The 13,162-nt window shown below is 55.2% G+C and overlaps 1 protein-coding gene across 1 annotated transcript; it reads left to right on the plus strand.

The window, feature by feature from the left end:
* The first annotated feature begins 2,563 nt into the window (after positions 1-2,563).
* On the plus strand, positions 2,564-11,098 carry ntn4 (netrin 4). The gene is made up of 10 exons (XM_052055986.1): positions 2,564-3,051; positions 3,445-3,998; positions 5,374-5,652; positions 7,448-7,574; positions 7,968-8,153; positions 9,114-9,312; positions 9,579-9,667; positions 9,793-9,861; positions 9,941-10,108; positions 10,235-11,098. Exons 1-10 carry the CDS (start codon positions 3,000-3,002, stop codon positions 10,372-10,374), a joined length of 1,863 nt encoding a protein of 620 aa, XP_051911946.1. The 5' UTR covers positions 2,564-2,999; the 3' UTR covers positions 10,375-11,098.
* The last annotated feature ends 2,064 nt before the right edge of the window (positions 11,099-13,162 follow it).

Raw genomic sequence — 13,162 nt, forward strand, 5'->3', positions numbered from 1 at the left:
GGACGCCGACACCGTTTTTAAACAAGTCACAGAAGCATCACAAGAAGCAAAATTTAAGCGCGTGCGCCACCTAGCAGGTGGGTCCAGATGTTGCCCGTCTCGGTGTGGATCCGGAAGATGCTCCTGAAGCAGGCCTGGAACGAAGCCATGGGCGGCCTGTGACCGCGCAGCAGGAAGTCGTTGTCCTTCAGCCAATTGGGGGGAGCACGTCGTGAAGTGTGACGCGCCACCGGCTGTCCCACACCTTGGCGAGACCGTAAGGTGATGCGGAACGACGGCACCTGCGAGAATTTTTTTTAAAGGCGTAGCGCTGACCTTGTGGACAAACTCCTCCACCTTATCCCTGGCGTGGTGAGCGTGAAGAAGCGGCGTCATTCTCATGAAGCCTTCGTCGCTACTCCTCTCTTCTCGGGCCTCATCTTCTCTTTCTCAACCTGGCGTCCTCCTCCTTTTTTCTCCTTTCCTCATCACGTCGGGAGGTTCTGGGGGGGAGGGGGGGCACACCAAGGGTGATTCGTTATTTGCGTAGACACGGACAGCACATGTACGCGCTCAGCATGTTTCCGCCACGCCTCATAAAAATCGATGATAAATGTCGTTCATTTGCCGTCCGGGTCACGGGCGCTCTGCGGCGTTTTGTCCGCCCCCCCTCACCCACCTGTTCGTGGGTGCATGTGTGACTGGGGTCACAACTGTGATGGTCTCGAGCTCCACGTCGCTGCCGCCTCAATAAGACCAGACACTGGGATGTGGCTTTTTCTCTTTTTATTACTGTAACACAGTATGGCAGGAAGAATAGTTGAAGTCGCATGTGAAGCCGGTCTCAGAAATAACCTGCGCCTTCCCTGGTGGCTCTGCCTCACGAAACATCATCCATAAGACAAAATGCACAACAGAACAAATTACACAACATGGGTGATCGTATATTCACTATTTACAGAAAAAGGAAAAAACGCACAAACGCCGTCATTAACGTGATGCCACTGAACGCATCACACGCAGCAGAACGGCTGCGCAATGTACAATCATGGTAAACTTTTTTTTTGCTGTCGCTCGATTGACGCGTTGGTCGCGCCTCACCTGCATGTTCATGTAGCCGTCCACGGAGACCAGGTATCCTTTGTACTCCATGCCCCACTTGAGCTTCACCATCACCGGCTTGCCCGTCAGGCCGTTCAGGAAGGGCTTGGGGTTCAGTGGTAAACTCTGCAAAAAGGGGACATTTTTTTAATTCTTGGAAATGCCGTGTCTTATAAACGGGCATTTTTGGGACATCCAAAATTACAAAAAAGTCGGAGTGAAAGTTAGGAGTCGCGTTATGGCATGCCTAAGTGCAAGGCTTCCTCCTTCATGCCGCTAAGAGTATTCAGCGAGGGCTAACGCGGCTAACTGCTAACCGGCGGCGGAAGGAAAAAAAAACGCCGGGAAAGAACCGCCAAGATGATGAACCTGAATCCCCCACAGCGGAGATGACCAAATAGATCGGGCTCACCATTTGCACTTGTTGCAAGCGTGTAACGTATTGCGTCGGAGTTTTGTCGCTCGGTTGTCGGCACAAAAACGCACACACGCTCTGCCCGCCCAGCCGGAAGTAGTAAGAATTGACCTCGGTCAGGTCGTGTTGTTTTGTTTTACTGCCACCCACAGGCGGGAGGGTCGCATTACAGCAAAGTCCGTTCATCGACTCAAAAAGAGGTGCTTGGCAAACGCTTGATTGACGCGGCGGGCAAGCTTTTTTTGCTCAAAGCCACAGGACACGTTTGATAATTCAAATCGGATAGATAGGCCACGTTATATGTAAATATGGTTGGCAGAAAAAAATATTGTGAGCTGAGTTGTTGAAGACCAATCATTTTGCGCTAGCGCGGTTTTGTATTGATAGCGTGACCATAAATTAAAAATAACCTGGGCAATATCGTGGCCCCATTTCGCAGGAGACTCACAAACCAGCGTCGACGCCAACGGCCCTGCATTCAGACAGAGGGAAAGAGAGCGAAATCCCTTCCGACGTTATGTGCCGTGAATGGCCACTAGACGGCGACATTTCCCCGTTTCAATGCTCACTGGCCACTTCAATAGGGACGCAAATCTCATGATATCCAATTGGGGCGGGGGGCCTTTATCAAGATTAAAGTGCTTAGTTTTGAAGGACACACTTTTATTATGATGCTCGCAGTTCGCTGCACATCCTAAAAGCTAAAAAGAAATCACCAACATATGCGGAACGTCTCTCAGCACCATGCGGCACAGCAATTGGGTCAAAACAGGTGTATTTTTAGCTGAAAAAAACCCGACTGTGTATAGTCAGGCGTGTATGCCAGTGTATGCCACAAAATGGCGGCGAAGCTGGACTAATGAAGCTCCTCAACTTCCTTCAACATAGCTCCTTGACACCCGGATGCCACAAGATGGTGCCAAAGCACTACGTTCCCATTTGACGAGGCTTTGACCTCCGTGAATATGAGTCGAGTTTGACGAAAGAGTGAAAAAGTCAATACGTAACCAGAATCCTAAAAAGTCACGTCATGTTGAAAAAATCTTTATTCCAGGACTTGATGTGGGAGGACCTCCATTCCATTCCGCGATGTTCCTTTAAGGGAAGCGCAAGGGTGGAGGAGGAGGAGGAGGAGGAGCCGGCTTCCTCACACCGCGCACACCCGCGTGTGTGCGTGCCGGTCCTCAGTTAGACTTGCAGGACGAAGTGCTGCGCGTGGAAATGAAAGACGCTGCAGGTTGCGGAGCGGCTGCACGCGGGCTGGACTTTCACCGGACCTCGTCGATGCTCTTCCTCACGGGATCATGCTTCCTCCTCGCGCCGCATTCCTCCTCCTCCCCCTCCGCCGTGCACCTTGGCCTCAGCTGAGCGACAGACGGAGGCTGCACCGGGTTTGAACCCGCGCCGTTTTTTTTTTTTTTTTTTTTTTTTTGCAAAACATCTCTACCCCGCGCGCGCACGCGCGGCCCTTCGCGGCTGGCCTTGGAGCGCTGAGCCGACAGACATGCTGCGGCTACTTCTGCTGCTGCTGAGTGCGGCCGTGTCGTCGGGTGCAGGTCAGTGTCATTCCGCGCCGTCTCGCGTGCCATTTCCATCCCGAGGTGTCGTTTTGAATCTTTGAGCACAAGTTGTGAGCACAAGAATGCCGACACGCCGCTGCACTTTTTCCTCCATCATCATCTCATCAATGAGCACAACAAATACGCTGGCGGTTCTTTGCGTGTTGAGCGCTTGTTATATTCCAACAGCAAAGAAGAAATTCTTTCCTTCCAGCGTTCAACGGCAAATATGTCGATGTTGTGAGCAAAAAAATCTGCAGTCGGGCGGATAGAAAGCAAGCGTTGATTTGCCCCCCCCCCTGGCGATGAGCGCAACGTGTTCCTCGGGTGACCTCTCCCCACCTGCAGACAGTTGACTCCAATGCCGTTTTTTTGTTGCGCTTCCAACAGGCGCCCCGCCGGAGGCGCTGTCGCGCGCGGGCGTGGCCCCGCGGTGCGAGAGCCGCGCCTGCAACCCCCGCATGGGCAACCTGGCGCTGGGCCGCCGCGTCCTGACCCAGAGCGTGTGCGGCAACAACGGCACCGAGCCGTACTGCGCCTACGGCCACGCGGGCCCCACGTGCGGCGCCGCCAAGTGCGGCGAGTGCAACGCCGCCCTGCCCCACCTGTCCCACCTGGCGGGCGCCATGTCCGACTCGTCCTTCCGCCACCCCGACACCTGGTGGCAGTCGGCGGAGGGCGCCGACTCGGAGATGGTCCAGCTGGACCTGGAGGCCGAGTTCTACTTCACGCACCTCATCGTCGTCTTCCGCTCGCCACGGCCCGCCGCCATGACGCTGGAGCGCTCGCAGGACTTTGGGCGCACCTGGCGCATGCTGCAGTACTACGCCCGCAACTGCAGCGCCGCCTTCGGGATCCCGGAGGGCAAAGGGGCCGGATCGGGGCGGGACGGGGCCGCCTGCACGTCCAAGTACTCCGGAGCGTACCCGTGCGCCCGAGGGGAGGTGAGTGCCAAAAAGAGTCACGGTGGGGCCCATTTTGGCGGCCCTCACAAACGCCTTGGTGGCCGCCTGCGCCGGCAAGGGCGTGGCTGTCTCATTTTAGGCATCCGGTGGCTTTGTTAGCGCTCGTGAGACGCGCTGGCCATCAATCATTGATGGCTGCCGTCCTACTGGAACAAATCTGTGCAGATGCTGCAGACGCACGTACGTGGCCGAGTGTGTTTGCGCCTTTTGAAAGGAGCCGAAAGCCCCGCCAACCACCACTTGGACTTGCCGTAATTTGATTTGGGGGCCATTGAATAACGGAGACAATAGCGCCAGGCTGGGTTGCGCCACGCCCGCCCTTGCAGGTTGTTATCAATCTGCCGCGAGTTATTGAAATGTAACACGAGGGGGGGGGGGGGCTTGAGGTGTGCGCATCAAAGCCTCGTCTGAGCCTTTCGGGACGGCGGGCGTGATGGATGGCAAGCGGGGTTTTCATCTCGGTTCTGCGCGTGCGTATTATTTACAGTCGGGCGGAAGAGTTGCCCCCCCCCCACCCCCCACACTTCCATCGATGCCCATTGTGCATGTTTACCAAGTTACAGTCCAGTGTGCTTTGATGGAATTAGACGCCTCAAAGCCAGACTTTTTTTTTTTTTTGCAGGCCGGAACTCAGGCGAGAAAGATTACAATTGGCCCAGAGTGAACCCGCCCGCTCGCCCGCCCGCCCGCCCGCCCGCCCGCTCGCTCGCTTCCCTCAGGCCTCATAAAAAGTCAACTTGTATCTGGCTCACCCAAACTTTTCTCACCCTGAGCGCTAATCATCAAAACGCTGCGCACAAGTCCAAGGATGTTGTTTGGGTGCCCTTCAGGAAAAAAATAGAGGGGGGGTCAAAAAGTAGGACGACACGGTGGTGTTATTTTGGGAATGGGGAGTAGGAAGAACCCCAACAGCAATTTTCTGTGCGTGTTCGTTGCCATGGAACGGGCGCGCTGTCTCGCTCCTTTTGTGGCACCCTGAGTGATGTGCGTCCGCGTCTCTGCCCCCCCCCCCCCCCGCACACCCGTCTTTGTCCATGCTCCCCCCCTCGCCCCCTCATTTGTGGCATGCCCGACACAATGCCTTTTGCAACCAGCGGGAAATCAATGGCTCTCCCGCCATCAAACTTTGGCTGCCCGACAGGCCGAGCGGTCGCGGAACAACTACGACACGGCAAAGCCGCACTTTCCTCGGGGTGTCGGTGTGACCGGTCCGGCAGCTGTCGCCATGGCGACGGGAAGCCAATGTGAAAGGAAGGGCTCGTTGTCATGACGACGGGATGCAACATGGAAACCCGTTTATAGCCTCTGTTGAATGCATTTTATTTTGACCCCCCACCCCCTCCCCCATCCCCAGGTGATCTACCGCACCCTCCCCAAGTGGGAGTCTCTGGACCCATTCGGCCTGGAGGGCCAGCAGCAGCTGCGGGTGACCAACATTCGCATCCGGCTGCTGGAGCGCCAGCCGTGCCCGTGCCAGGCCAAAGTCGCCGCCGCGCCGGGCGAGGCTCTGCCCACGCGCCACTTTGCCATCTACGACCTGATCGTGAAGGGCAGCTGCTTCTGCAACGGGCACGCCGAGCAGTGCCTCCCCGCGCCGGGGTACCGGCCCGTCCGGGAGCGCGCCAGCCACGTGGTAAGCGCAAACCGGCGCCTTCGATGGCTTTTCCTCTTTTTGCGCGGAGTCGAGCGGCGGGGGTTTGCTTTGCCGTTTGTTGGCTTTTACAGTCTAGAAGAAGGAAAACGCGTGTCGGAGGGGCTGCGGTGTGACCGCAGGAGGAAGTTGATGAATTTTGAAGTGGCTAGCAACGTGGACTTTCCCTTTCACTACCTTAAGTGAAGTTGCGCTAACGAGAAGGCTAACGAGGACCCGCTAGGTGCCAAAAAGTGAGACAAGTACTTTGCCCCTGATAGTTGGCGACTATCTAACTTTTTTTTTTGTTTGCGAGTGTCTGGCAATGCTCTGGTGCTCTGCCGACGATATCAAAGCCAAAACAGTCACGGCCATAATTTGATGTTTTATTGCCACGCTGAAAGGCCCGATATCCCACGCCGGCCTTTGTGTGCAATATTGCCTGCAAATATTTGCGTAGCGGCGCAGGTTTGAACAGTAAAGCCTCGCTCAAGTGTCTCCTCGGGCAAGAGTGAGAGCGAGAGAGAGAGAGAGAGAGGGAGGGAGAGGCACCTGGACAACTTTTGGACAAAACACGGTTACGTAAGTGGCGCTCGTCGGCTTTTGTGTCACTCGTGCTGGCGCTCCAGCCAAACAAGACGACGAATGAGGGCGCGCGTCATGCCAGGAAGGCTTGTGTGCTCATCATGGTGTTGCAGGGGGGGGGGGTGCCCAAAACACGGTCGGGCCAGCCGGCGCCACCGCTTAAAATGCCGCTGGTGGCCCGCGGGTCTTGAGTTGGGCCCCCGTGCTGTAGAGGATCAACAGTAAGTTGAAGACGGAGCGTTAGCTTAAGTGCTAAGCCGGCATGGCTCATGCTTCTGACCGGGCTAAGTCCCAGGAAATGAATGCAACGCCGTCTAATATCCTGTGACTGTGCTTTTTACCAAACAAGCCGCTAACCCAACAAAAGGCTGCCACGCGACAAATGGCCTGTGCTTTGACCAAGAGTGTGTGTGTGGATGAAGGGACCCCCCCGTGTTGGGAGTGATGACACCGCCTGTTAGCTAGCCACAAAGCTAACACAAATTCATGCGCTCAGAATGACGGATGCAAAAAAATTGTTTCCCCGCGCGTGCACGCGCGTCTGCGGCGGGCCGATCCGAGGCCGGTTCAGCTAGAGGGCACGTTCGGGCCCCCTCACGTGTTCGGCTCAAGTCGGCGACACGCCTCACACATGCGCACACGCAGCGTGGGAAAGCATGTCGGAGTTTAGCGAGCGTACAGTACTTTTTTTTTTTGTTGTTGGCGTGTTCCGTGTTGTGTAACCGCGTGTGTCCCACATAGCAGTAGCCCGGTGTAACGCAAACAAATAAAGAGCTTCCTCAGATGCCTTGCCCCCGCCTGCCCCCCTCCTTCTCCCCTTGCCCCCCCGTATTCAATCATTATCCAGCATACATGGCATTCCAGCTCTCAGGAATGACAAGGAGATTGTTATTGTGCTCTCGGTGCTGCATACTTGCACTCTTCTCATGCACACACACACACAGACACACACACACACACACACACACACAGAGGCCTAGCATACGCGAGCCCCTTTTATTGTTTCCAGCCAAACAATCAATCCACATTCGCTCATTTCGGTGGAGGGAATAGGCCCGAGAAAGAGGACGCAGTGGGACGATATTCCGGAAGGGTCAAAAGTTGTCAGAAGTGAAGAAGAAGAAGAAGATTGTGGCGTGTGTGCCGTCACACTGCTGTCTTTGTTGCCCCCCCTTCCTCAAATACGTCTCAAATCAAAGCCGATGTGTGACAGGTCCACGGGAAGTGTGTGTGCCGACACAACACGGCCGGCGACCACTGCGAGCGCTGCGCCGCGCTCTACAACGACCGACCGTGGCAACCCGCCGACGGCCTGACGGGGGCGCCGCACGAGTGTCGCAGTGAGTGGAGACGCCGCAAACTCCGAATCGCGCACTCGGCCCTGACCAATATGGCCGCCCGACACGCTGGCGCCGTACTTTGCGTCAAATCCGGGCCCGCCGAGTCGAGCGCCGAACAGAGGTGGTCTTTGGTCTTCAACTGGAACTAATTGAGTGTATTTTGCTACAGATACTGTTTGGCTCAGCATTAAAATACCTCAAATGTGTGTGTTGGGCGGCCATCTTGGTGAGGTACAAGGCTGGGCTGTTTTGATGTCTTGCGGTTGGCTCACAACATTGCATCGCTATCGATCTTGAGTATTATTTTATTATGTGTGTCCAACCCACTCACCTTTCTCCATATCTCCCCCCGACCCCCCCACCCCCACCCCACCCCACCCGACCCTCCGCCAGAGTGCAAGTGTAACGGACACGCTCACAGCTGCCATTTTGATTGGTCGACGTGGCGGGACTCGGGCCAGCGCAGCGGCGGCGTGTGCGACTGTCTGCACCACACCGAAGGGCGCCAGTGTCAGAACTGCAAGGCCGGCTTCTACCGGGACCCTCGGCGGCCGCACACCGCCCCCGACTCCTGCAAGCGTAAGTGTGTTGGGGCCGAGCGGCGTGCTGCCGCCCACCCCCACCCCCCTCCGCCGATGGCATGAGTCTTGAGTAAACACCAGATAGTCATCTATAAACACGCAGCGCTGGCTACATTCTCGCCAACGATTATCTGTCAGATGCGACCCTGCCGTGAGCTCAGCCCTGCAGGTATGCCGCAGTGCGTGTGTGCCCAAAACAAGTGTCAAAATGCACCAGACCGTCTCCAAACACGCCGCGTTTACCCGCCATTCATTTTTTTGCTCTTTTTAATTGTAACCACAGGAACCAAAGGGCCTCGGGAGGCTATCGGATTCCATTTGATGAGGTTACGTGTGACCGAGGATAAATAAGATCAAGGTTGTGAAATCCTCTCGTCTTGCGCCGACAATGAAGGAATTTCCCTCCTTGGCGAGGAACATTTTGATCATACCAGAGTCAGCGGGGGGTGGTAGGGGGGGTTAAGAAAACAATCTTGTCATGCGCCACACAAGCTGGTAGGCAGCAAAACGGCTTCTTTGGAGGCAGCGCGCGAGTCTTTGCACGCCGCCGCTTTTGCATCACATTCGTGACATTCGCGCACACAAACACGCGTGTCGCAGCGGCGTCACATGGCGCTGCCCATAATCTTTGTTGAACATTAACACGCTAGATAAGCACGTTAAAAGCGCATAAAATGCGCTGGTCAAGTCCCCCGAAGGTGATATCCTGACGGCTTTATTGCTATTGTCTGCCTCGGGCTGTGTTTGTTGATCTTCTCACGTTTGGTCTTCCTGAGGTGGGCGTGATGCGTCTGTCTCAGGCGAGATTCCGAGACAAAAATGGCGACGGGCTGCTTCGGGTTGCTTCACAACGCGCAGATATTCAAAGCTACTTTGGCGAACTTTGCCCGCAGCGTTGCTGCAGTTGACCCCAAGACGCGACCTTTTGGCTAACTTCCCTCCTCACCCCCCCCCCCAGCCTGCAACTGTCACCCGTCGGGCTCGGCCGGCGACGCGCCCTGCGACCCGAGCGACGGCGGCTGCGTCTGCAAGCCCGGCGTGGGCGGCGCCCGCTGCGACAGGTGCGCGGCGGGATACTGGGGCTTCCACCCATACGGCTGCCGCCCGTGCGACTGCGCCGGAGACTGCGACCCCATCACGGGGGACTGTGTGCACGGGTGAGTCGACCGCGAAAGAGTCTTCCGGGGAAACGAGTTCAGTCGTTCGATGGCGACACTTTCCCCCCGTCCAAGGGAGGAAAGAGGAGAAGTGGCAGTAAAACAGGCCAAAATCCCATTGTATTGATATTGCGACTTGGAAAAACCCAACGCTCTGAAGGTGTAAGTGGGAGGGGGGCGAGGGGGAAGGGGGGTGATCCATCATCCTCACCATATCTTTTTTGTTCTCATAACATTTGTTCTGAAAAACGGCCATTTACCCGCAGGTCGGACTTGTACAACTTGGAGGCAAACGCCAGCCAGCAAGTCAAGATCTTCAGAGCGGACGAGCTCTTCTCTGCCCTCCACTACTCAGGTGCGTGCGTGCGTTTGTTGCGCTTTTCCATCGCGCCCCCCCCCCCCCCCCCCCCACACACACACACAAGGATTGCATTCTTTGGACGCCACACATTAATGGATTGCTGTGATTGCCCCCCGCAGAGAAGTGCGAGTGCAAAGAGCAGCCGCTGACCAACAGCAAACTGTTCTGCACCATGAACTACGCCTACGGTAAGCCGTCAAGGCCTCGCGCGCACGCCTAATGCGTCCCCACCCCCCCACCCCGCCCTGACCGGTGTGTGGCTTTCAGTCCTGAAGGTGAAGGTCCTGTCGGCCCACGACAAGGGCTCGCACGCCGAGGTGGAGGTGAAGGTCCAGAAGGTGCTGAGTCAGGCGGCCAAGCTCCAGCGGGGCCGCGTCACGCTCTACCCCGAGTCCTGGACGGCCCGGGGCTGCACCTGCCCCATCCTCAACCCGGGTCAGTTTTCGCCTTGAGACCGGGCCGCCCGCAAGGGCCTTATCGCGGGGCCGCGTCCTACTTTCGATCGGTCGATCATTCAACGCATTAAATGCACTCCGGTGTGGTATTTGTGACGTGGGTCAGGTGTGGAGTACCTGGTGGCGGGCCACGCCGACAGGAAGCGGGGCCACCTGCTGGTCAACATGAAGAGCCTGGTCAAGCCCTGGACGGCCACCTTGGGCCGCAAAGTGCTCGCGCTGCTCAAGAAGGACTGCAACTGGTAGACACGCACGCACGCACGCACGCACGGCTGAGACTTTTCCTGGCGACGGACTCCAGGCCCGGATTATTCAATTGTGGATTATTCAACTCGGATGATCGTTTTGACCTCGTGACCTGGATTGACAATGGTGGAGAAAAAAACAAAAATCGCTCTCTCTCTCTTTCTGTGCACTTTAACCAGCAAAATGGACTGGAATGGAACATGGCCGCACATACACACGCCATCGAGTGTGTACATGGACACACGCACACACACACACACACACACGCCACAGTGAGGGAGACCAAGCCATACAAGCCACTGCAGGTGGTTCAGTCCTCGCCAGGCCAGGTGCAAGATGGCGGACAATCGCCCCCAAACGTGAATGTAATAGCCTCGGTATGTGCATGGGGATGTAGAAGTGTGTGTGTGAAGAAGAATCAAGTGAGGAGGTTTAGGCCCGAGCACAGTCCCAGTCCAGCTCTTTTTTTTTTTGTTCTTTTCATTTCAAGATGACTCGTCATCCCGGCTTCCTTCCGTGTGCTCTTTGTACAGTCTTATTTGTATCTCCGTTTAAGTCTGATTGTCATGGCACAGCAATTTTTCAGCTTTACGTTAGCTTGGACTTGTAGGCTTTTTGTAGCATCGCGTGGCGCGCTGTTTGCCCTGCCCCCCCCCGCCCCGGCCCCCCTTCCCCCCGAGGGCTTTTCCAATGCAATGATAATACAATTATCAATGCACCGTGACTTTTTCTCGTGTCTTTTTTTCTCTCCTTTGAGGCGACTTGTCGTGCCGAACAAAAGTTAGCAGATTGTCTGGCTGCGGTCGTCGTGCGTTGTTTTGATGTGACAGTTTGCTAATCTTGACCTTGAAATTCTTCACACGGCTTTGTCAAATATATCCTTATCGCCCGCGACGTTCTCTCCCGTGCGCTGAAGTCAATCCGTCAGTGTCGCTCCCAAAACAGCCCAGGCGGCGACCGGCCTTCTTCACACGGCGCCGCAGAATGTCGACCGTCGGCGCCGTTTGGGTTTCGGCACTTCGCCAGCCGTGACGCGCCGAGGTGCCCACCTGATCTCGGCTCGTCCAGTTTCCATGTTGGACAGCCAGAGGTGAGCGGCTTCTCTTCTTTTTTAATTTTTTATTCCTGTGATTGGCTGGCAAGCGGTTCAGGGTGTCCCTCACTTACTGCCCAGCGCGCACCCCCTGACCCTTGACCCTGAAAAGCAGATTGGAAAATATAAGCGCTCGATGCTTATTGAAAGGAAGGTCGTTTGCTCAAGTAAAAAGTGGAATGATGTCATGATTTAAAAAAAAAAAACAACACGGATTTTTCACAATGGAACTTGTTTTGCCTTTGTGTCCTTACTTGCCAATGCCCGTCACCCTCGGCATTGTGCTGTATTCTTTGTTTTGTTGAGGGAGGACTTCCCCGCGCTGGGAATCGTCCTTGGCGTGAAGACACAACTCCTCAACCGAGCCAAGAACCTTCGATTGCCCCCCCCCCCACCCCTTCTGCTTTTCCTATGCCCCGATTTCCAGGAGAGCGTTTGCAGCTCGCCGGCCGTCCGGCCCGCCGCGTGGTGCTTGGCCGCAGTCGGTGTGTCGCGGCGGCGCTGCGTGCCTGCAAATGCACAATGGCCCGCTTGTACTCCCCGCAGACACGCGGGGGCAATGCCGCGCCCATCGCCGTCATTCCGAGACATAGATTGGATTTTTCCCATCGGAAAGATCATGAGAACAGAGTGATATCCCCCCACCCCCCACCCCCAATGCTTTTTTTGGGCCTTTACTTATTTCTTTAGGAGGAAAAAAAGGTCATATTTTTATCAGCCAAAACAATGGCCCTCTTGGGCAGCTTGGGGAGAAAGCCTTGCAGGCTAAAAATATCACGCTGAGGTGCCCCCTCCCTCCAAGGAGCGACCATGCGCTATTTAATTACATCGAAACACACACACACACACACACACACACACATACGCATGCACGCACACGCACATCAGGAATGCTTGTGTAGCATGAGAGCAAGCCAGAACAGGGAAGGCCCATCCAGACAGTGAGACACTCGCTGATTATTATTACTCAAGGCCTGATGTCATCCGCGCTCACGCCTTTTTTCAAAAGATGAGCCAACATCATGTCGTGGGCTGAAGAAATTACTCGGCGATGTGCTTGTAAAGAAGCCGCCAGCACCTGTGTCAATACCACCAGGCTGACGCATTTCACTTCAACACTCGGTTCCACTAGATTGGCCTCTTTCGCAAAACATTAGGACCCTTAGCATGGATCCCTGGGGTCTTCCTTGGGCCTCAATGTCGGACGTAATAGCTTGTCAACACAATTGTTGTTTCGTATTGTGGATCGGTTTGTGTGTTCATAACTACAAACGAGACCTGAAAGAAGCCGCAATTGTCATCGTATTCCTCACTTTGGACAATTGGATGTTTTGGGGGAGTTCAAAGTTAAGTGTCATTCCTCAGCTTGTCCACTAGGTAGAGCCATAATCACACTGAAAGGGTCCCGCTTTCGTTTTTGTTGTTTTTATTTTGGGTTTTTTTTATATGTTGATGACTCAAAAATGTCAATGTGTTATTCTTCAAGTATCCCAAACTTTATTGACAAAACCTTCATGCAGACGCAATGCCTACTGATGCGCACAAATGTGTCTATTTGCCCAAAAGGGTCAAACAGGACCGAATGTCCCGTCTCATAATGAAAAAGGACCACAAAAAAAACAGCGTCAAGCGTGCATTTAATCGTTCGTTAATGCGACGCAAAAAAATGTGTTTGGGAAGAGGAGGAGGAAGAGC

This window comes from Hippocampus zosterae, chromosome 21 (genome assembly GCF_025434085.1).
Source record: "Hippocampus zosterae strain Florida chromosome 21, ASM2543408v3, whole genome shotgun sequence".
NCBI classification, from domain to species: Eukaryota; Metazoa; Chordata; class Actinopteri; order Syngnathiformes; family Syngnathidae; genus Hippocampus; species Hippocampus zosterae.